This window comes from Prionailurus bengalensis, chromosome B3, assembly GCF_016509475.1.
Source record: "Prionailurus bengalensis isolate Pbe53 chromosome B3, Fcat_Pben_1.1_paternal_pri, whole genome shotgun sequence".
NCBI classification, from domain to species: Eukaryota; Metazoa; Chordata; class Mammalia; order Carnivora; family Felidae; genus Prionailurus; species Prionailurus bengalensis.
Window position 1 is genome coordinate 41,133,409 of NC_057355.1, and position 24,486 is coordinate 41,157,894.

Below are 24,486 nucleotides of genomic sequence, written 5' to 3' on the forward strand. Positions count from 1 at the left end.
AGGCCTGTTCACCACTGGTGCCCAACAAATCCGAGCCCTGCATCGCCACGCTGAGATCTTAACCAGGGGGGCGAATGGGCCAGAAAAGGAGGAGCTAGGTATGGGCTGCTCACATTCCTAGGGTTCTTTGTGTTCTGGATAGCCTTATCTAACAGGCTTCTTAAGATGTCGTTCGAATAAAGGAGCTTGAAAACTCTTCTACATGCCACGTACCTATGCCAAGCACAGTGCTGTCACTGAGATTCAATAAATATTTTTGACTGAGGGCTCTCAACAGGCTGCAGTAAAGTTTCGCCATTTATTCTTTGTTCATTTAGTTAATTCATTCAAGAAATACATATTGAACATCTACTGTATGCCTGGCATCCTACTATGCGTTGGAGATACAGAAATAAACGGACTCAACAGGCACTTGAGAGACAGGCATGCAAATGAACAATTCAATGTGTTCAGTGCTACAGTGTGCTCTGGGAGCCGTGTGAATGAGTTTCAGTCATGCTTGGAGACGCTGGGAGGCCCTACAGAAGGTGAGACCTCAGTGCCCTAAATTTGGTTACAAGGAAGTGAGGATTATCCTCTTAATTGCTGTGGAGTGAAGTGGAACAGATGGCAAAGAAATTCTTAAACTCTGAACAAAATTTTCCTGGGGCCTAAGCTATTCACTTGTTGTCTGGTGAGACTAAAGTCTAAATCAGTCAGACAATACTTTAAACAAAAGTTTGAAGATAAATGGGATATGTTAGCATAGGATAATTGTGCAAAGTAATCCTTTCTTCTCAACAGAGATGAAATTTGCCATCAAATGTGACAAAAGGTTTGTTTCTAATTGCAAATTCCTCAACATCAGGGATTGGCTCCTTCCCAGGTCTATGTATGAACTGTTTGAATGCAGGGGCCGCCTCCTAATCTTGGTATTCTCAGCGTCTGTAGACCAAGTTTGGCAAAGTAAGTGCCCAACAAATGTTTGAAACTTGACTGGAGAGATGGATGGATAAAAATAACATCATCAACCTTGATACTGGCATTCATCACAGCCACGAACACCAGAGGACTTAAACCATTCTTTTTAGGATAACGATCTCCAATGTGTCACTACTGGATACCCTGGGGACAGCGCAAGCGCTGTCGTTCTAAGTTGTCTTTGAAGGCAACTAACAGAAATAGCTCGCAGTGGGGACTTGTGCCGGCCCGAATGCCTCTGAGACGAGAAAATCAAAAAGCCCTCTCCGCCTCCGCGACATCTAACGAACCTCACTGGGTTCCCAAGATGTTCAGTTTCACCCCAACGGAAACTCACTTCCGGCGTGACTAGGAAGTAAGAAAACTGGCTGGAAGCAGCTCCCTCAGAAAAATAACAGTAAAGTCTCCTTGCACACGCTCCTCCAGCGCTAGAAATCAAGATCTCCTTTCCCCCTACCTCTTCAGGATTCATCTTTAGCTTATTGAAGGCGCTGAGTGAGGCAAACAGTGGCAAGTAACAGACCGTTACCTAACCCCCTTCCCCTACAGAGACTACAAATCCCAGAATACAGCTCTCTGTCTTCCGAAGAAAACGCCCCATACGTCCCAGCACGCAATGCGCCTCACGTGCTGGGAGGAATTTTTTTCCCCCTGTCCTGCCGAAACTGAGGAAAGCATGCTGGGGCTTGTAGTCTTTGCGGGGCCCTTCCCTAGGTCCTCCGCGATACTCCGCCGGGTCCCGCCTATTTTCTGCTCCCCTGGAGCTTTAGGCTCGTCTTGGCCCATTTGAAGACCAGGAAGTTGATAAATCGCGAGGCCCGCTGCTGAGAGACGGTGGCTCGGGTGGGACAATCGCCAGGGATGGCGGAGCGTAAGGATGGAGCGGGTGTCCGGGCTGCTTTCCTGGACGCGGAGCAGAGTCCTGTGGCTCTCCGGCCTCTTTGAGCGGGGAGCTGCCCGGCAGCCCCGGATCATGGAAGAGAAAGCGCTAGAGGTTTATGGTAATTAATTTTACCCAGGGCAGCGTGTGGCTTTGTATGTGGAGACGGGGGTAACAGGGGCTTCACCTGAGGGCTGGGGGTGGAAACTCCGGTTTTTTCTGGGTCTCGGCGGAAAGCTTGGGAAGCCTTTTCTCCGGAGTGGGGAAATGTGGGTCTTTCTGGGACTGGGGCTCTTCCCAAACTTGGGGCTAAGCCGAGCCTGGAGGTCTTAAACGCCTCATTTCCCTCTCATGCCCTAGTGCCCTTCTCAAGACTTCTGGGCAGAGCAGGCGTCTAGGGTGCTTGGTTAGGAAGGAACGCTGGCGTGATTGCACTACTGGTCTCCTTCCTTGCGTTCCCTAACCCCTGGATACACATTCCTCCTCCTGCCACCACCGAGAGCACTGCTGGGTGACTAACGAGTTGGGGACTGGCCCAAGGTTACAGCCGCTCTCATGTGCAAAAGAAAATGCAGAGATTCCCCCGAGAGAAGAGGAGGACAAGACTGGTACCCTGTACCTGGGCCTCGAAATTAGAGTTTCTTATCACAGCCAAACCTGGAGTGCAAAAAACGAATACACAGAAACACACATATAGTCACATGTGTTTGTTTTGTTTTGTTTTTAATCCCTTGGGACCATATTCTTCGTACAGATGAGAAAACAAAGGTTTAGAATGGTTAACTACCCAGAGGTCACGCTGCCACTAAACCAACGGCAAAAACCAAACCCCGGATCTTCTGATTTCAAACTTCGTGCACTTTACACCATTTCACAATTGTCTTATGGCTATCTGTTTTTGGAGTTAGGTAGTATTGTTTTTGAAAACTAAAAAGACTGGGACTAACTAATGTTCAGAGATTCCTGCTGACTGAGGAAGAAAGATTTAACCCTAAGAATACAAATAAAATGTGGGCAAGGATTATGGGCCAGTAGAAGGAGGTCACGGTTGGAAGAGACCTTTGGAGCCAATCTAATTTACCCCTCTCTTACTAGAGGCAGGACTTAATCAACCCTAGCTATATGATTATTGTGAGTGGAATGATCCCCACAACATGGACACATTCCTGTCTACAGCATCTCAGGACGGACGGGCACTTGGGGATACAACCTTGAAAGAGAGATGATTCTTGTCCTCAAGTTTATATTGAGGGAGACCTATGTAAGCAAAAGCAGACTTTTTTATTATATGCAGTACCAACCAATAGACTTGAATAAGAGATACAATAGGAGGAAGGAGAGATCCTAATCTCTGATTGGGGAATCTGGAAAGAGTTTAAGGAGGAGTCACTTGAGTTAGGCATTGAAGTAGAAGTAGGTTCTGGATATATGGTGGGTAGAAGGCATACTAAACAGAGAAAAAGGAGCAAAAGAATGGAGGTGAGAAAATAATACGTTAGGGAATGGCAGATAGGTGGGTCTACAGGTTAGGGTTTGTGGTTTAAAGGTGAAAGTGCTGTCAAAAATAGTTTTAGGGGCACCTGGTGGCTCAGTCGGTTAAGTGTTTGCCTCTTGATTTCATCTCAGGTCATGATCTCATAGTTTGTGGGATGGAGTCCTGTATGGGGTTGATGGCTTGGAGCCTGCTTGAGATTCTCTCTCTCTCTCGCTCTCGCTCTCGCTCTCGCTCCCCCTTCCCCTGCTTGTGCCATCTCTCTTTTTCTCTTTGTGTCAAAATAAATCAATAAACATTTAAAAAATTGTTTTCTATACCAGGTTGGAATTGGATACTGAAGGTTTAAATGTAAATAAAGAATATCTGTGCAGAGCCATAGAAGAATTTTTATCAGGGGAGTAATGTGAGAAGAACAACATTTCTTTCTAAAGAAATAAATCCAGAGCTCTCAAATCAGTAGAAAACCAGAGAAGTTTAATGCAGGATGAAATTTAATATCAGGCTTAAGTAACATATAAAGAATATAATGTGGCCTGTATAAATGAGCCTTACAAGGAACATGCCTAGGATGAGGGGAAGCAAATTTCTTTTTAAAAAGCGGTGTTTCTGGGGCACCTGGGTGGCGCAGTCGGTTAAGCGTCCGACTTCAGCCAGGTCACGATCTCGCGGTCCGTGAGTTCGAGCCCCGCGTCAGGCTCTGGGCTGATGGCTCAGAGCCTGGAGCCTGTTTCTGATTCTGTGTCTCCCTCTCTCTCTGCCCCTCCCCCGTTCATGCTCTCTCTCTGTCCCAAAAATAAATTAAAAAAAAAAAAAAAGGCGGTGTTTCCCTGAGTCCCACGATGATAGAGCCTTGTGAAGAAGAAGCTTTTGTCTTTAGTTTTCCTGCCTCCATTTTGAAATTCTGTGGCTGATCAAGTGATAAGCCCAGGAGTTGCTGGGGAGAAGTTGCAATTTGATTGGTTTAGTTTTCCCAGTAGCATTTCTGATTATAAGGGTGCTATAAATAATACAACAAAACCTCAGGCCTGAGAACGTTGTCCCATCCTACGTGAACTCCCTCTACTCTCCTTTCTGCTTCACCATTTTTGTCTCATTCTCCTTTTCCATCTTCTTCTACAACCTCAGAGTAGGAAGGAAATCTTGTCCTCTCCAAGGCCAACCCAGGCTCCCATATCCTTGGTCTCATTCCCTTCTGTTTATTTTGCCAGTCGTGCCCCCCCACCCATATTTTCAGTCTCTCTTCTTCTATTTGGTTCTTCCCCTTGGGCTATATATAAAACACTCAAGTTTCCCTTACCCTTGTGATTGTTCTAGCTTTGTCCAAACCCACGATTCTTTTCTTTTCCCTTCCCCTTCCCTGCTGAAGCCCTAGGACTACATTTTTAGTTGCCACTCAGTTCCCCTTTTGCAAGCTGGCTTCTACCTTCATCCCTCTACTGAAACTGCTTTTTTACAGGTGATCTCCTGAGTGATAGATCCAAAGACCTGTTTCAGCTCTCGTCCACCTGAATTTTTCTGCAGCGTTTAATATTGTTAACCACCTCCCTTTCCATCTCTGCTTCTTGCTTTTATTTCTCCTTCTGATCCCTGAATTAGGTACTTCCCACAGATCTATTCTTGGGTCTCTCCCTTCACATTAGTGGTTCTCAAATTGTACTAAGAGGAACCTAAGGAATTTTTTAGAAGTCACAATGCCCAACCCATGCTACCCATCAGTTAAATCAGGATCTTTAGGGGTAGGGCTTTAACATCAGTTTTTGTTTTGTTTTGTTTTTAAAGCAGTTCTGATAATTCCATTGGTCAGCCAAGCTTGAAAATTACTGTTAAACTCATTCTTCGTGAATCTGTGGGTTCAACAACCACTGTAGCTTTGGTGTTCTCTCTCTCCCTTTTCTTAATTAAGTTTTTAATTTTAATTCCAGTATAGTTAACTTAGTGTTATGTTAGTTTCAGGTGAACAATATAATGACCCAACAGTTCTATACATTACTCAGTGCTCCTCATAAATGTACTCTTAATTCCCTTCACCTGTTTCACCCATCCCTCAACCCACTTCCCCTCTGGTAACCGTCAGTTCTCCGTAGTTAAAAGTCTGTTCCTTGGTTTGTCTGTCTTTTTTTCCCCTTTGTTTGGTTGTTTTGTTTCTTAAATTCTGCATAAAAGTGAAATCATACGATATTTGTCTTTCTCTGACTTATTTCACTTAGCATTATATACTCTCTACCTCCATCCATGTCCTTGCAAATGGCAGTATTTCATTTTTTTTAATGGATGAATAATATTCCATTAAATATACAATGCAATATCATTCTGTCTCACATCTTCTTTAATCATCTATCAGTGGATGCACTTGGGCTGCTTCCATAGTTTGGCTTTTATAAATAATGCTGCAATAAACATCAGGGTGCATGTATCCCTTTGAATTAGTGTTTTTGTATTTTGGGGGTAAATACTCAGTAGTATGATTACTGGATTGTAGGGTAGTTCTATTTTTAATCTTTTGAGGAACCTCCATCCTGTTTTCCAGAGTGGCTACACCACTTTGCATTCCTACCAAGAGTGCCCAAGGGTTCCTTTTTTCTCCACATCCTTGCCATTGTTCATTTCTTGTGTTGTTGATTTTAGCCATTCTGACAGGTGTGAGGTGGTATCTCATTGTAGTTTTGATTTGCATTTCCCTGATGATGAGTGTTGTTGAGCATTTTTGTAAAGTTTATTTATTTATTTGGAGAGGGGAGTGGGCAGGGGCAGAGAGAGAGAGAAAGTATCCCAAGCAGGCTCTGCACTATCTGCATGGAGCTTGACTTGGGGCTCAAACCCACGAACTGTGAGATCATGACCTGAACCAAAGCCAAGAGTCGGTTGCTTAACTGACTGAGCCACACAGCACCCTGAGCATCTTTTTATGTGTCTCTTTAGCTTTGGTGGTCTCTTAAGCCTTATGTACCATTCAGTGTTTGCTGGAATGTCCCTTTGGGTTGCCCCTTAAGCACTTCAAAATCATTATGTATAAAATTGAACCCAGTTGCCCCAGCCCCACCCAACTTTCTTCCTGTGTTCTCCAGCTTTTTTTTTTTTATTCATTCTATCAGTGTTCTCCCAGACAGACTTAAAACCTGAGTCAGCTTCCATTTTCCCTTTCCTTGTCTTCTACATCCAAACGCTTGTCAAATTCTATTGATTCTGCCTCTGAAATGACTTCTCCATCTCTCGCCTCCTCTCCATTACTATTGTCATGTGCCTGTTTTGGGCCCAGCATTTTCAGCTGGCATCCCTGGGCTCTACTCTTAGTTCTGAGTGTACCAGCTGGTGGATGAGTTACCAGCTGACAGTATAGTGCTGTCCACGTTTACTCCCTTGTTCAGAACCTCTTGATTCCTTATTACCTGTGGCTGGCTGTAAAAACAATCCTTGATGGTCTGGATGAATCTCTTATATCCTCACTTATGCTGAGTTCTAGGCAGACTAAACTTTTTTTTAATTAAAAAAAAATTTAATCTACACCCAACATGGGGATCAAACTCACAACCCCAAGATCAAGAGTCTCATGCATTAGCAACTGAGCCAACCAGGCACCCCTCAATTTCTGGTCCTTTAGTTTCCTTCACCTTAAATGTCAGATATTGAAATGTCACCCATATTTAAAGGCTTGATTCAGATTCTGCTTTCATAAATCCTGATACCACATTCTCCGACACTTCTTTCTCCACATTTCTTTCCGACACTTTTCTCATTCTTATATTCTCTCTGCAATGTTGGATCCAAGAAACGGGTGTGATCTAATAGTAATCCAAGAAAACTGTCTTCTCAAAAGGAAACTGGTAGTGAAATTTTCTGTCAGAAATCTGGGGAGTTACTGTGATATTTGGTTTTAAAAAAATCAGTGTTTGGATTAGAGCTGACAAAGTCATCCTTATTTAGAATATTCATGGGTCTTTCTGTTTTTGTTTTTTTTAATTTTTTTTATTAAAAAAATTTTTTTTTTAACGTTTTTATTTATTTTTGAGACAGAGAGAGACAGGGCATGAATAGGGGAGGGACAGAGAGAGAAGGAGACACAGAATCGGAAGCAGGCTCCAGGCTCTGAGCTATTAGCCCAGAGCCCGACGTGGGGCTCAAACTCACGGACCGTGAGATCGTGACCTGAGCTGAAGTCGGATGCTTAACCGACTGAGCCACCCAGGCGCCCCATGTTTTTTTTTTTTTAATGTTCGTTTATTTTTGAGAGAGAGAGGGAGACACAGGATCCAAAGCAGGCTCTGCACTGGCAGCAAGAGACTGATGTGGGGCTCCAACTCAGGAACTGTGAGATCATGACCTGAGCCGAAGCCAGACGCTCAACTGACTGAGCCACCCAGGTGCCCCTAGAATATTCATGTTTTTTTTTTTTTTTTTTTTTTTTATTTTATTTTTGAGACAGAGAGAGACAGAGCATGAACGGGGGAGGGGCAGAGAAAGAGGGAGACACAGAATCGGAAACAGGCTCCAGGCTCTGAGCCATCAGCCCAGAGCCCGACGCGGGGCTCGAACTCACGGACCGCGAGATCGTGACCTGGCTGAAGTCGGACGCTTAACCGACTGCGCCACCCAGGCGCCCCAGAATATTCATGTTTTAACATAACACCTTGTCTTTGATGATTCTATAGATTTGATTCGAACCATCCGGGACCCAGAGAAGCCCAATACCTTAGAAGAACTGGAAGTGGTAACCGAAAGTAGTGTGGAGGTTCAGGAGGTAAACGAAGAAGACTATTTGGTTATTATCAGGTTCACGCCAACAGTACCTCACTGCTCTTTGGCAACCCTTATCGGTAAGGTTTTATATGTAAATATATTTTTAATTCTAAGTTATTTTACTGATAGTGACCCCGAATAACAATTAGCATCATATATCACACTTTACAGTTCGCACAGTATTTTCAGATGTGTATCTTCTGTAGTCCTCACAGGCTATGAGAGACTTTTTCAGATAAGGAACCTAAGACTCCGAGAGTCTAAGTGACTTGCTCAGAATCACATAGCCAGGAAACGACGAAGCTGAAGCTCAAACCCAGGTCTCCTGACTCCCAACATGATACCTCCTTTAGTTACACCATGCTGCTTCTCTTTGGTATACACACCTACAACGGCTGGAGAGTGGGTGTGAGCCAGTCCTCCCCTCAGTTCTGGAGATTGGAGTGGGTGCTCTCAGACTGGCACTGCTACCATCACCTTCTTCTCTAGCTGCTCTGTTGGCTTCAGTGAAGTATAGGCAGAAGTCCTAGTGGGAGAGGTGTTGTTTTTGTTTTTTGTTTTTTGTTTGTTTTTGTTTTTTTATTTGGGGGTTTATTTTGAAGGCTGTTTTCTATTTGAGAGGCTGCATTCCCAGTATTTTGGAATAGTTAGCAGTAAGATACATAAGAGGTGTCTTTGAATACATACTTTGTTACAAAGAAGAGGAAGGACATTTATTTCAAACCAAAATGTTCATCAGTAGGGGGTGGTTTAAATAATCAGTGCTGGTATGTATTAACAATGGAATACTATGTTGCTCTTAGAATGAAGAAACTCTCCATGTGCTGATATGGAAAGATCTTTATTACATAGTGTTAAGAAATAAAAGCAAGTGTAATATTGGTGCGGTTGTGTAAAAAAAGGCAAAACTAGACATTTGTATTTGATGGCCTATGCATGAAGAATACATAAGAAATGAATAGCTGTGATGGGGGTGGGTAGTAGTGGTGGTAGGAACGGGGCAGGTTGGAGGCAGGATGGGAGGGAGACTTTACTATGTACTTTTTCATATTTTTAAGTTTGTGAGCTATGGGACTATATTATCTATTTAAAAATAGATGTTTATAAAAAGGATCGAAAAGGTAAGCATTTTATTATTGCTTCCATGCTTGTGATTTCTGTCTTTTCTCGCTTATTGATCTGGGATCCCTATTAGTGGTTTCTAGTATATGGGCCACATCTTGAGGGACTGGAGGGTTTGTGAATCCATAGGTAATATTGTAGTTATTAATATTCCATACTAGAAAAAGCATTTTGGGGTGTTTGTCTGTTTGTGAAGATTTTATTTTTAAGTTACCTCTGTACCTAATGTGGGGCTGGAGCTCACAACCTCGAGATCAAGAGTCGCATGCTCTGCTGACTGATCTGGCCAGGCACCCCGGAAAAGTGTTTTTGAATGCATACTTATCTTTTTTGTCATTGGACAGTTTCTGAATCGCCAGATTCCAGAAGTGCTGCTGCTCTTTTGAGGTGAAGGGGGTGTCTTAAAATATTTTGGTATATAAGGGTTCTTAAACAGAGGGTCTATTACTCCAAGAGTCTTCAGCAAATTGATTTTTCAAAAAGTAATGTTTATTTTGTGTTTTTTAAATTGCAAAAGTAATATCTTGGCAATAATTTGGAAACCCCCACAAAAGCATAAAGAACAAAATAAAAACCAGCTGTCATAAAAGAATGTGTGTTTGGGTTTAAAACTCCAGCTCCGTCAGGTCTGCCATTTTGTGGTCTTAGGCAAGTTACTTAACCTTTCTGGGCCTCAGTTTCCTAATCTGTAAAGTAGAGATAGTAAGAATAGCAACGGCATTACATAAGGATTAGATAATAGAAAGCTTGAAATAGATAAGCATAGGCAATTTTTTATTCATCATTAAATATTAGTTTTTAATTATATAGTCATGTAGGTCTGTGTTACTCACACAATATATTATGTTTTATACCATTTAGACCACTTCTAGGCTTTCACAATTATAAATTATACTATGATGAACAACTTTATATGTAAATATTTTTATATGTCTCCAGTTATTGCCTCAGGATAAAGTCCTTTAATTGGAATTATTGGGTCATGTGGTATAAGTATTTTCAAGCTTCTGGGTACATATTAGGAAATCCTTCTTAAAAAGTTTCTACTCTTTGAGGAATTAAGGAAATAATTCCATAGAAGAAAACAGTAGCATGTACAAAACATTTATCATAAACTTATAATAAAGAAATCTAGAAGAAATTATGGTATCTATTAAGGAAATGGCATCCAATATAATGGGATTTCTTATTGCTATTGAAACTGATAAATATAATCAAGGAATCAAAGTATCTGAGCAATGTATGAAAAAACTTAAATGCTAAGTTGAATTTGCATGATTGTAATTATTGAAAAAACTCTGTTTTTGAAAGTCCATGAAATAAAAGTAAATGTAAAGACACCAAGATCTGATTATGGTAGATATTTCAGATCTATACACTTCAGGTGTTGTTTTTTGTTTTTGTGTTTTTGAGAGAGAGAGAGAGGGAGAGGGCACAAGTGAGCATGGGGCAGAGAAAGAGAGGAGGGAGGGAGAGAGAGAGAGAAAGAAACGGGACTCACCTGAAGCAGGGCCTGAGCTCACGAACCATGAGATTAAGACCTGAGCTGAAGTCAGATGCTTAACTGGCTGAGCCACCTAGGCACCCCCAGATCTGTACACTTCTTGAGCAAAGTTTTGTCGGGTTTTTTTTTTTTTTTTTTGGCTCTTTCAATATGAGTTTCAGTTAGGACCCTTGCCTTTTTAGAGGTTAGTAGAGTAGTGTAGTAACCATGTTCAATCGATATGATCGGAAAACTTAATAAAAAGAGCTCTCTTTCTGACATTTGGGAGGCATTTCCTGTGAGCAGATAGTACTAAACAGGGAAGGGCACCTGGGTGCATTCCCCTGGGATTGCTGACGTTGTCACCTACTCAGAATTATCCTGGTAGATAATTGCAGAGACAAAGGAAACTCAAAGGGGGTGAGCGGGTAAGGCAGAGAAACCAGTTGTTAACTATTTGTGTAGACTTAGTCCAGACAAGAATAGCTGGAGGCAGGTGTGATCCCATATGAAGGGCATAGGATTTGGAGTCAGAAGGTCTATATTTAGCTCCCAGCTGTCCACCTGTTAACTATATGATGTCAAACAAATCACTTATCTTGGTTCCTGGCTGTAAAATGAAAATGATAACAATAGTAATGGCTAATATTATTAGATACTTTTTATGTATCAAGTACTATTTTAGGCACATTGTGTAACTATTTATTACTTATAACACCCCTATATAGAGTGGTACTGTTATAATACTTACTTTATGGATAAGCAAACTGAAGTTCAGAAGAATTAAGTAGCTTGCCCAGGGTCACATAGCTAGTATGTTCTGGAACCACTCTCGAACCCAAAGAATCTATCTCAATAATGCTGTACTGCTTCTCTTGAGGATTTTGATGCTCAAGAAAGTGCTTTGTGAGTTGTGAAACAGTTATTATTTACTTTATGGATAAAACACCTACCAACAGTGAGTAGAACACATGAGAATGTTCAGATGGTGTACAGGTAACAGATAAAAGAGACAGCGTGGGGAGAAGAAGAACTCTCCAGATAGGCTTTAAGGAGATGGTTTAAAGGGAAAACCCCTTAAAGAAATGATATATTGTGTTTAGAGTTCTTTAATATGTATTATGAAATTCCTGTGTTCTAGACTCAAAGCACTCCGGAACACTTTCTGTGCATAATAAGAACAATTCGATTTCTGTGTCTTGGGATGTTGATTTAATTAAAAATTCATTCCTTATTTTGAAGTGGGGGAAGAAGTAGAGCATGGGCACAAAAGAGTCTGTTCCAAGCCCAGTTTTAATTTCTCTTACAAGTCTCAACAAGGGGAAAAAAAATCATTGAACTGTGACTTGGCGTTGGGGTGGCTAACCGAACTTCAGAGGAACTTGTTTCAGGGCAACAGTTCTATTTGTACATTGCGGCATAGAGGATTCCAAACTTGTGAAGTTTCTTGTGGTCCTTTTTAAGTGGCTCTTACTTGGTTTTATTTTATTTTATTTTTAAATTTTTTAAATTATTTATATTTGAGAGAGAGAAAGAGAGACACAGTGCTTGAGTGGGAGAGGGGCAGAGAGACGGAAGCCCAGAATCTGAAGCAGGCTCCAGGCCCCAAGCTGTCAGCACAGAGCCCGACACGGGGCTGAAACTCATGAAGCACGAGATCATGACCTGAGCCAAAGTTGGATGCCCAACCGACTGAGCCACCCAGGCTCCCCTAAGTGACTCTTACTTGGTTTTAAATATTTGGGTGATCTGGTCTGTTAGTGTTCAATAAAGTGTAATGAGTGAATTGACCTTTGCTTGAAGGCAAATCGATGCAGTAGAAAGGACCTAGGCTTTGCAGTGGTCTTGGGTTTTAGTCCCAACTGCCACTTTACTAGCTCAGTGATGTTGGGCAAGTTACATTGTGACCTTGGTTTCATAATTTATAGAATGGGTTTGGTAATATTTGGCTCACTGGAGTATTATGAGGAGTATGTAAGACTAAATAAAAGTTGCTAGCATGGTGCATGGCTCAAAGGAAACCTACACTGGGTTGAGCCAAAGCTGTTTCCAGCTACTGTACTGTATGGAGATATCTACACACAGCTGTATGCTTTTTCAAGAACTAATAAAAGAATAGATAATTGGGGCCATTTTTTTTTCCCCCCTCTACAGGGCTGTGCTTAAGAGTAAAACTTCAGCGGTGTTTACCGTTTAAACATAAGGTAAGGAAGATTTTCTTGTTTTATAACTGCTTTATTGAGATTTAATTCACATTTCACACAGTTCCACCTGTTGAAAGTGTACAAATTAATTGTTTTTAGTATATTCACTGAGTTTTGCAACCATCACTACTATCAGTTTTAAAACATTTTTATCACCTCAGTAAGAAACCCCACACCTATTTCCCCAAACCTTCCCCTAACCCCAGCTAACCACTGATCTACTTTTGGTCTCTGTATATTTGTTTATTCTGGATGTTTAATTCAAATGGAATCATACGTTTGTCGTCTTTTTTCACTTAAAATATTATTTTCAGAATTCATCCATGTTGTAGCATGTGTCAGTATTTCAGTCCTTTTTATTGCCTTACACTATTCCCGTTGTATGAATATACCATAGTTTATCTGTTGATTAGTTGACGGACACTTGGGTTATTTACGCTTTTTGTCTATTATAAATTTGTTTGGGCATATGTTTTCATTTTTCCTCTACCTAGGAGGGGAATTGCTGGATCTTTTGCTAACTGTATTTAACCTTTTGAGGAACTGCTAGACTGTTTCCCAGAGCTACTTCACCGTTTTACATTCCCACCAGCAGTATGAGGGTTCTGATTTCTCCACATCTTTACTTACACTTCTGTTTGATCTGTATTATTACTATCTTTTTCATTATAGCCATCCTGGTGGGTTGGAAGTGATAACTCATGGTTTTGATTTCCATTTCTCTGGTGGCTAATAATGTTAAGCATATTTTCATGTGCAAAAATTTTAAACCAAGTAAGAACCACTTAGAAAGGGCCGCAAGTAACCTCTCGAATTCAGAATCTTCTATGCCTACCCTGTACCAAACCAACTGTGTGGTTTCGCTGAGGTATTGTTAGTTCATATAGGAATTGCAGGGTAAGTGCTTGACTTTTCCCCTTTATTTACCATTTTCCAGAGTAATAAGTCGTGCATAATTTAAACCAAAGTAAATGAGTATAAAGTGATTTTATACCTGTTGCTTTATTGTCTGGAAGAAGAGTTAGTGTCATGCCACTAGGGGAATTTATATGGTGTTTTGTTTTTAAAAAAAGACTGTTCTAGATGACCTCTGGGCTCTTTTAACCATAATAAGGTATGATTTTTTTTCACTCTTGAAAAACGTTTATCTCAGTAGTAAAATAACTTTATAAGAATTAGTTAATACACTCCACTGTTCTCTGGAAAGTAGACACGAGTTTATCATATAGCATGCTTTATTTGCCATGGGATTTGCAATAATTTTGTGGGTTTATCTCAGAAGCTCCAGTTCTTGGAGGTTAGCTAATCTGAGGGAGTGCAGGAGGCCAGGAGGGATACCTTAACTGATATTATACTTGAGAGGAAATTTAGCAAGATAACAGTGTATGAGAAAAAGGAGGATACTGACAACTGTATATTGTGATCCTATTTTTGTAAAATAAGCAAAGAAAAGAAACTTCCAACCTTGGTGTGTGTGTGTGTGTGTGTGTGTATAAAATCTATATTCCGTTGTTAGGTATGGAGAAAAAATATGGAAGAAACTACACGAGATTATTAGTATAGCTTGCTTGGGGCTTGGGGCAGGGAGTAAGTTTAGATACTTTAGGTACTAATTTAGGAGGAAGAGGTAGAGAGATCCATGAGTGAAATACGTTTGAGATCTCATTTGTGTAAACTTTTATTTGTATGTATGCATTTTAAAAAGTAATTAATGGGAATAACCCTGCAAGCCTTCCCACAGCTGACCAAAATTTAAAATCCTGCTAATTTCAGTCCTTGTTTTAGAGGGATCTGTCACTGATGTTAGAAAAAGGAATTGGGCTTTCATCCTTAGGCTCTTGAGTCCTCTGTGCATTGCACTTCACTCATTATCGTAGAGTACTCTAAATGTTTTGCTTTTAATATTTTTTTCTTCCTAGTTGGAAATCTACATTTCGGAAGGAACCCACTCAACGGAGGAAGACAGTAAGTCAATCCTGACTGATTATTAGAAAGAAACAACTTCAGATAGTACTTCATCTTGGATACCAAGTTATTCTGCCATCCAACTATCTACGGGGTTTAAAAAGTGCAGAATTAGTTGTTAGCTCTTCCTTGAGGGGGAACCTAGACTTTTCAAGAAGTAGTTTTTCTGTAGGACTCTAGGTGAACTAGAGGTAAGACCTATGGATATTGGCTGGTTTAGGCTAGGAGCTGCACATCTCTGAAGAATATCCAGCTTTAGGGACCTTGACTTATAAACTCTAAGGAGGGCTTGATATTTTTCTTGGATGCAGGATAGAGAGCTATGTACTTAAAATTTAAATTGAAGGTCCAGAAAAGAATATGGACATTTCTTTTGAACTCTTACATCAAGAGTGCTTTTAGCAAATTACAGACAACAGATATGGGCCAGTACCTTAATTATATGAAGATCCATGCAGACTCATTAAAAAAAAGACCTAGTAGATGAAGGAAAATTCACAGAACTAAGAGATAAACATGGGGTAATGTTCTCACTCATCATTAATCAGGGATTATAAATTACAACAAAAATATGGAGCCATTTTTCACTTCCTCTTTTATGTGTGTGTTTATTTGTTTTTATTTATACTGTCAGATATTTTTTGCAAAGTGATAATTCATGTATTGTTGTTGACAATATAATTAGTTAAAAAATGTTGGGAAGTAATTCAGTGATGAGAACCAAAACCATGAAAATATTCATATCCCTTGATCTAACAATGCCACTTTTAAGAATCTTTCCAAAAAGAAGGGTGTATGTATAAAGGTGCTCAATGTAGCATAGTCTTTATAATTAATTTAGAAGACATATAATTTTTGATGTGTTAAATTACTCTGTAATTAAAAAAAAATAGGTTAAAGGGGGAAAAATAGAAAATTTCAAAATTTCGTTTACTCTTTACTCTGTATGGAAATATGTATATGGACAAAGACTAGAAAGAAAGAAATGAAAATAGTCGTAGAAGAGTAGTAGGATTATAGGGTGTAATTTTCTCTGTAAGTCTCCCTTCTAGAACTTAGGAATCATTAGCCAAAATGAGCTTTAATTTACCAAGGAGTTAAATTCTGTTTTAACAGGTTAAAAAAATTTGTTACTGTATATTGACACAGTTCCTTTGCTAACTTTGTCTGTATTTTGCAGTCAACAAGCAGATAAATGACAAAGAGCGAGTGGCAGCTGCAATGGAAAACCCCAATTTACGGGAAATCGTGGAACAGTGTGTCCTTGAACCTGACTGATGGCTGTTTTAAGAGCCACTTAACTTTAATTGTTTGGTATATTTGTTTAAATTCTTTGTAAAATGTAAAGACTCATGTTTAATACATAGGTGATTTGTACCTCGAAGCATTTTTTTAATGGATGATTTGCAAGCAAGATTTAATTATATGTAGTACCTAGTTTGTTCAGTGTATAACATTCTCAGGATTTGTAACACTTAAATGATCAGACAGAAGAATATTTTCTAGTTATTATGTGTCAGACAAGTTGCTATTTTTCTGACGCCTCTTCTGGTACAACTACTTTTCATGTCAAATATTTACTGTGCCCAAATGCGTTCAATTTAAATCATTACTCTGTAGAATAAATAAAACAGAGATGATTCTTGTAATGACATACTTTAGAATGTTTTTATTGAATTATAAATTTTAGTGTAAATGTCAACTCAAAAGAAATTTAAAAGTTTTATTTTCTTATTAGAATGTAGAATCAGAAATCAGAGAACCAGAAAGAACCCTTAAAATCAAGCCTAGGCCCTGCTTTCCTTCAAGGACAGTCTGGGACCCATTGGTAGATGAGGAAGAAACATGGAGAGGGTCAGATATCATACATAATTTTGAAGATCAAGAAGTCCCCAAAGAAGTTTTGATTAAACCAGTCTGAATTTACGGTCTCTTCTTTACTTGAACTTTGTTTAGTTTGTTTTAGGGGCTAATGATATTTGAAGTGTAACAGGGTGTGGAAGGCAGCCGCCAAGATGTTCCCCAGTGATCCTTGATTTCTGATGTTCATGCCCTGTAGAGTTGCCTTCGATATTGAATCAGAGCTAGTAGGTGTAGCTAATCAAGAATCAGAGGTGATAGTGTGTGACTTACGAGGCTAGATCATAATAGGCGTTGTTGCATTCATCTTGATTTCTTGAATTGCTCACTCCTCGGGAATCCAGCCACCCTGTCATGAGAACAGTCAAGCACCCTGTGGAGAATTCCACAAAGAGAGGAACTGAGGCCTTCTACCAACAACCAGCACCAAATTGCAAGCCATAGGAGTGAGCCATGTTAGAAGTGATCCTCCAGCCTCAGTCAAGCTGATATTTTGATTGGAACCTCAAGAGACCCTGAGCCAGAACTGCCTAGCTAAGGTGCCCAAATTCCTGACCCAGAGAAGCTGTGAGCAATAATAAATGTTTATTGTTTATACCACAAGTTTTGGGGTAATTTGTTGTATAGCAATAAGTAACTAATGCACAAGTTCCTAGAATGGAACTCTTCTGCCTTAAATTTAATTGAGGATACAAAGGGGAAAACAGGAGAACTTATTCCAACGCTCTTGATAACCCTTTATCCACTTTGGGAATACAAGTTTTGAAAGAACAGAGAAGATTTTGTAAGAAGTTTAATGAGATTTTTCAGATAAAGTTGTTACTGTGTTGAGTTCCAACCCCCATTTTGGAGGAAGGGTAGGGAAGTGGTATCTACCACTATCTTCAGAGGGAAGTTCTCAGGGGACAACTCAGAGTTTGGGAATGTGTTCCCTGCAGTTGGGAGATGCAGCAAACTGGTACCAGACTCAGGCCTGAGAAAAAAGGTGGAAGTGGGCTGGAGGCCGGGCTGGAGGTGAAGGCTGACTCCTGCCTAGGAAACCTAGAGGAAAGAAAAGGCCAATGACTTTGGTGACAGAGCCCTCCTGGCAAGGAACACATGAATACCTCTCATGGACCGTGCTGTGGGTTCATATTTGACAGTGTCCAACAGGCCATCAGCAGAGCCAAGGAGACCTCCACAGAAAGGGTCTGGACATGTCCTGCCTGGTGCCCAGGGACTGAGGAGAGAGGACAGCAAATGAGCAACAAGGGGGGAGATGCATCTGCCGGGGTCAAGGGTGCAGCAGGAAGCTCTGGAAGGCTCATGAAAGTACCAACCCGAGAGAGAGACCCAGCTGTAATCACCAGGCAGGCCCAGAGAGCACAGAGTCCAACAGCTAAGTCAGAACCGTTCAGTCTCCAGTGTTCCTGCCTCCTCAGCCTCCAAAGCAGTGGTAGAATAACTAGCAAGCAGGGGAGTTGAAGAGGAGGAAAGAAAAGAGCAAAGGACTGCATCCCATTGCTCTGCTGTAGGTTTTTACCCTGAAGCAGACTCAAAAGACTTACTGCCAAGTTTGTAGTTTTGACTATTAGATGTGACTAGATTCTCTCTTTTTTTTAAACTAATTTATTTATTTTGAGAAAGAGCTGGGAAGGGGCAGAGAGGGAGAGAGAGAACCCCAAGCAGACTGTGCTGTCAGTGCAGAGCCCGACGCGGGGCTCAATCCCACGAACTGTGCGATCATGACCAGAGCCGAAACCAAGAGCTGGACCCTCAACCGACTGAGCCACCCTGGTGCCCCTAGATGTGACTAGATATTTGGTGATTAAAACTGACAGGAAGACAATCTGACAGAAAATCACGTGTCTGCCCAAATCTTCCCTGTTGGGCAGAGGAAAATCATGTCTTCTCAACAAAGTGTCAAAGGATAGTGGGGGACAAAAATAAAACATTATTTTTTTAAATTTTTTATTTAAAAAATTTTTTTTTAACGTTTATTTATTTTTGGGACAGAGAGAGACAGAGCATGAATGGGGGAGGGGCAGAGAGAGAGGGAGACACAGAATCTGAAGCAGCCTCCAGGCTCTGAGCCATCAGCCCAGAGCCCAACGTGGGGCTCGAACTCACGGACCGCGAGATCGTGACCTGAGCCGAAGTCGGAGGCCCAACCGACTGAGCCACCCAGGCGCCCCTAAAACTAATTCTTATATAACCTACTGATTATAGACATGCTTTTGAAACTGTCTTGGCTTCTGCTAAGGCTCTGTGCTGCCTCAGCACAGCTTCATCCCCATGTTTCTCTCTCTCTCTCTCTCTCTCTCTCTCTCGTAATTACTAATGGTGCTGCTGTCAGAAAAATCAGACATTGTGACATTGGAGCACTAGCCTTGTAGAAATGTCACTACGAGTTGCTGATCTGCTAAGAAAGTTCTCATTGGCTCCTTTTTTCTGGGGCATTAATAATCTGTCCCCCAGCATCTATACATAGATCCACAAGTCATAAAATGTTGCTGTTTTTTAGTCATCACTGTAATCACTTCTTTCTAAAGTGCAAATGCACCGAAGAAGGTCCTTAGCACCAACACTGAGTTCCTTGTTTCATGGCAACTTGCAATCAGGGCCAGGGCAAGAGCTGTGTCCCTAGTGTATATACCCGGTTTCATGTTCTCCCAGCCCGTGTACACATGTGCATACAAGTACTTTTTAACTGGCTGTCTGCCTTTTAAAAAATGTTTTTTATTTCATTTATTTTTTAGAGAGAGGGAGACAGAATCCCAAGCATGCTCCACGATATCAGCACAGAGCCTGACGTGAGACTCGAACCCACAAACTGTGAGATCATGACCTGAGCCGAAGTCGGACACTTAACTGTTGGAACCACCCAGGCACTCCTGGCTGTCTGCTTCTAAAAGATATGGCTGGTGTCATCAGAGGGGCTCTGAGACTAACAGCCTAGGATCAAATTCACATCCCCAAATTCTGACCATTTCTCATTACTGGACCCTCGATGGTCTGGGAAACCCAGGATGTCATGGTTAGGGGTTAAGGAACAGGGGCTGTCTTTATATTCCCTTCTTATGAGACCCTGATGTATGAAATGTTCTTTGCAGGTTTCAGGTGGCTGGAGTCTGATGAAGTCAGAGATCCCTAGTGTATACTCTCACCAACGCACACACTTACTCCTCGGTGCTTTCATCCACAGATATTTTAGTGAGCACTCTGAGTACCAGGCATTGTCAGGTGCCGAGGATACAAGGACAGATTGGCCACTCTCTGTCCCCTTGGAGTTCATACTTAACCAACCTCTGCTTTCAGTCCCTCTGCTGCAGGCAATGAATGACGCAGCCCATCTCTTTATGTGCCTGAGTTTGGCTTGGCTGGGTGACACAGAGGCTAGACAGCTAGAAGCAAAGACAAAATCATACCTCAGGGACTGTTGAGTGACGCACAACCAGAAATGGGTCACTGCTGCAGCACTCCCATCCTGCTGGCCCCAATGGTCTTAGAAGTTAGATGGGACTGTTATGTCTCCACTATTGCCAGAATGATCTCTCCTCTCCCTGCCGTTTTGTGTGATTCACTCCAGCTTCAGAGCCCTAGATGGGGTCTCTAATCCCAAGTCCCACGTCCTTGCCCTGGCTGTCACAGAGGCGGGAGAAAGGAGAATCTGGCCTTCTGTATGGGACACCAACTCTGTCTCTGCAAGACTCACGTGTTAGGAACTCCCCAAATGCAGTAAGATGGTTCCAATGACTAATGTCCCCTACGTTAATAACATACTTAGATGAGTTTGTACTTAATCACAACAACACCAACACACAAGAGAAGAGAAGAGGCACCCATATTTACAAGATGTATTATCTAGTCCCATCTCTGGCAGGGTCTGCAAAATTTTTTGGACAAGGGCCAGATAGTAAATGTTTAGGCTTTGTGTCTCTGTTGTAGCTATTCGGCTCTGCTCTTGTAGCACAAAAGCAGCTGTGGCAATATGTAAACGAATGAATGTGGCTGTGTTCCAATAAAACATTTTTTATGGACACAATTTTGAATGCCATTTAATTTTATGTGTCGTAAAATATTCTTTTGATTTTTTTTTTCAGCCATTTAAAAATATACAAACCATTCTCAAAAAACAAAAACAAACATTCTCAGCTTGAGGGTTGTATGAAAGCCAGTATTAGGCAGGATTTGGCCTGTGGGCCATTTGCCGACTCCTGATCTGTAGGAATGATTCATGACCTTTTCGGAAGTTCTCAGACCTCTTTGAGAATCTGATAAAAGATTAGGAATGGATCCTTTTCCTTTTTCTTTTGGAAAAAAAGCACTCGCGTGACACTTTGCATGGGACTCCAGGATTTTCATGGATTTGCTGAGGAGTCAGTGGAAGCCAGGTTTGTAACTGGTCTGCAAATCATGCTGCCTGAGCATTTGGACTTCCTATTCTTTTGGTATCTCTTCAGAGCCCTGGGCTTCACAGCTTTGATTAGGAAGCCACTACCTTCTCAGACTGTAATAAATAATCAAGAAGCTTTCTCACCTCTACTGTGAAACAACAGCTTTGTTACCCAAACTGCAGATGTCTCCTGCAGGATACAATTAACTGTAACCGGGGGAGGACTTTTTTAGGAAGAAGAGAGATTGCTCTAAAAGCCACATTGCATTCATAGTCCATTTGGTATTCCTTGTGCATTAATACAATGGCAGAAAACAAGCCAGTGAACTAACAGCTGAAACTCCTCACTGATGCATCGTCACTGGAAATGCTATTTTTTTAAAGCTGCTGGTGGGTACTGAGTATTTGTTATGTATTCCTTATATATTTTTCGTATATATGGAATATTTTACAAACAATTAAAAAAATTTTAATGTTTATTTTTGGGAGAGAGAGAGAGAGAGAGACAGTGTGAGTGGGGGAGGGGTAGAGAGAGAGGGAGACACAGAATCCGGAGCAGGCTCCAGGCTCCGAGCTGTCAGCACAGAGCCTAATGCGGGGCTCGAACCCATGAACTGTGAGATCATGCCCTGAGCCAAAGTTGGACCCTCAACCGACGGAGCCACCCAGGCGCCCCATACAAATTTTTTTTAAATTTTTTTTTTAATGTTCATTTATTTTTGAGACAGAGACAGAGCATGAACGGGGGAGGGGCAGAGAGAGAGGGAGACACGGAATCGGAAGCAGGCTCCAGGCTCTGAGCCATCAGCCCAGAGCCCGACGTGGGGCTCAAACTCACGGACCGCAAGATCGTGACCTGAGCTGAAGCCAGACGCTTAACCGACTGAGCCACCAGGTGCCTCCAAATGTTTTTTTTTAAACCCACTGGATTTAGCCTGGACCAGAAGTTGTCCCTTAATCAGGTTAGAATGCCTGTACGGTAGAGGCAAACTCAGTCTCTGTGTGAAATTATTTAGGACAGATGTACTTGGGGAAGGCGTAGGTAGCAGTTTGCTATGTGGGCTATAAGGTTCTCTCTGTGTACTATTATTATCACACAGACCTTTGCTCCTCACAAAGGAGGTGGTTCAGAGCACAGACCCTGGTGCCAACATGCCACCTTGTTCTAATTCTAGACTTAGCCACTTGGGTAGCTGCGTGACCTTGGGCAAGTTACTGAACCTCTCTGTACCTTAATATCCTCATCTGTAAAGTGAGGTATTTGATAGGGCTGTTAAGAGGATTAAGAGAGAATGCTTGTAAGTACTGAGCACAATGCCTGGAACATAGTAAATGCTTCATTTTAGTGTATGTTAAGTAAAAATAGACGAGAGGGCCCTTTGGTACCAAGTTGCTTGATGGAGAGGACAGTTTTCCTTCCCGGCTGGGTGCAATTACCTGGGGAGCACTAGATGGCAGCAAAGCATGATTCCTTAGTGCTGGCTTTCAGGTTTCCGGCCCGCCTGCCAGGAACAAGACAGAGAGCACTGATTGCTTAGTGTCAGCTGTCCAGGGTATTCTCAGCACCTGCCCAGGGACCTGCAGAGGGACCCTCCAGGGCACCCTCACCACCACTCTTACCCGGCTGCACTAAATGCCAGACCACACTGAGCGCATTGCCTTTGTTCTGACTGAGGTGATTATCACAGAAGACTTTCTTAGATGTGGAATTACTTTGCTAAAGGTTATGAATAATTTTGAGGCTTTTGATATATATTGCTGAATTGCCCTCGGAAAAAATTGTGCTGATTGACATCCTACCAAGAATGGGGGTTTGTGAGGGGCACCTGGGTGGCTCAGTCCATTGGGCGTCTGATTTTGGCTCAGGTCATGATCTCACGGCTTGTGAGTTCAAACCCCACGCTGGGCTCTGTGCTGACAGCTCAGAGCCTGGAGCCTGCTTCAGATTCTGTGTCTCCCTCTCTCTCTGCCCCTCCCCAGCTAGCGCTCTGTCTCTCTCTCTCAAAAATAAATAAACGTTAAAAAATTTTTTTAAAAAAAAGCATGGGGGTTTGTGTTTCTGCCCCACACTACTACAGGGTATTGTTATTTTGTTTTTGGGAGGCAGGTATTGTTATTTTTAAAAAATCCCTGCCCTAGATGGAAGATTTTTAAATGCAATCTTTTTTTTCATTCACATTTATTTGATAAGATTAAACATTGGAAAATAGTTTTCTATTGTGATTTTAAAACATCACCTGTTGATATCCTTTGCCCATTTTTCTATTGAGATGTTCACTTAAAAAAAAAAACTATACAGTATGAGTTTTGGTTGCATAGGCATATTTAATTAATGTCTACTAACTAATGTAAACTAAATTAACATGTTAATAAATAACATGAATTATTTATTCAGTTTTAAAATTTTATTTTTAATGTTTATTTATTTTTGAGAGAGAGACAGAGTATGAGTGGGGGAGGGGCAGAGAGAGAGAGAGACGAAGACAGAATCCTAGGCAGGCTCCAGGCTCTGAGCTGTCAGCACAGCACCCAACGCAGGGCTTGAACCCATGAACGGTGAGATCACGACTTGAGCCGAAGTCAGATGCTTAACAACTGAGCCACCCAGGTGCTCCTATTTAGTTTTTGAATGAATAATACCTTCAGGTGGTTTAAACATCAAAAAGCATAGCATATGGACACCTGGGTGGCTCAGTCAGTTAAGCATCTGACTTCAGTTCAGGCCATGATCTCTTGGTTTGTGAGTTCGAGCCCTGCATAGGGCTCTGCGTTGATGGTGAGGAGCCTGCCTGGGATTCTCTCTCTCTCTCTCTCTCTCTCTCTCTCTCTCTCTCTCTTTCTCTGCCTGTCCTTCACTCTCTCTCTCTCTCAAAATAAATAAATAAACAAAAATATTTTTTTAAAAGCATAGTATAAGGCGTATGGTGAAAAGATTCCTTCCCATCCCGTTCCACCCAGTTTTCACCCTTCCCCAACAGGTTTCATGATTAATAATTTCTTACTGCTCCAGAGAGTTTTATGCCTGTAAAAGCCAATACAAATATATATACCCTGGTTGGCACAACTTTTTGCATACATTGTGCCAGACCACACTGTTCTATGCCTTGCTTTTTTTTCTATTTAACAATATATCTTTGAGATATTCCTATATCAAATCTACAAAGAACTTACCCATCATTATTTACAGTGTTATAGTGTTTCATTTTATTTAAAATTTTTTTTAATGTTTATTTATTTTTGAGACAGAGAGAGACAGAGCATGAACGGGGGAGGGTTAGAGAGAGAGGGAGACACAGAACTTGAAACAGGCTCCAGGCTCTGAGCTGTCAGCACAGAGCCCGACGCGGGGCTCGAACTCACGGACCGTGATATCATGACCTGAGCTGAAGTCGGCCACTTAACCGACTG

At 41.5% G+C, this 24,486-nt stretch overlaps 2 protein-coding genes across 2 annotated transcripts in view; one reads left to right on the forward strand and one right to left on the reverse strand.

The window, feature by feature from the left end:
- Positions 1-1,464, reverse strand: part of SNX1 (sorting nexin 1) — a 42,405-nt gene extending 40,941 nt beyond the window's left edge. The window contains exon 1 of the mRNA XM_043555199.1: positions 1,418-1,464. Coding sequence (XP_043411134.1) covers positions 1,418-1,432 — 15 coding nt within the window. The 5' untranslated portion in view covers positions 1,433-1,464. The remainder of the gene's footprint in view (positions 1-1,417) is intronic.
- Positions 1,465-1,656: 192 nt separating this feature from the next.
- On the forward strand, positions 1,657-16,497 carry CIAO2A (cytosolic iron-sulfur assembly component 2A). Its single transcript, XM_043555201.1, has 5 exons — positions 1,657-1,961; positions 7,982-8,146; positions 12,829-12,878; positions 14,798-14,843; positions 16,024-16,497. The coding sequence occupies exons 1-5, from the start codon at positions 1,838-1,840 to the stop codon at positions 16,119-16,121; spliced, it is 483 nt and encodes a 160-aa protein (XP_043411136.1). The 5' UTR covers positions 1,657-1,837; the 3' UTR covers positions 16,122-16,497.
- The last annotated feature ends 7,989 nt before the right edge of the window (positions 16,498-24,486 follow it).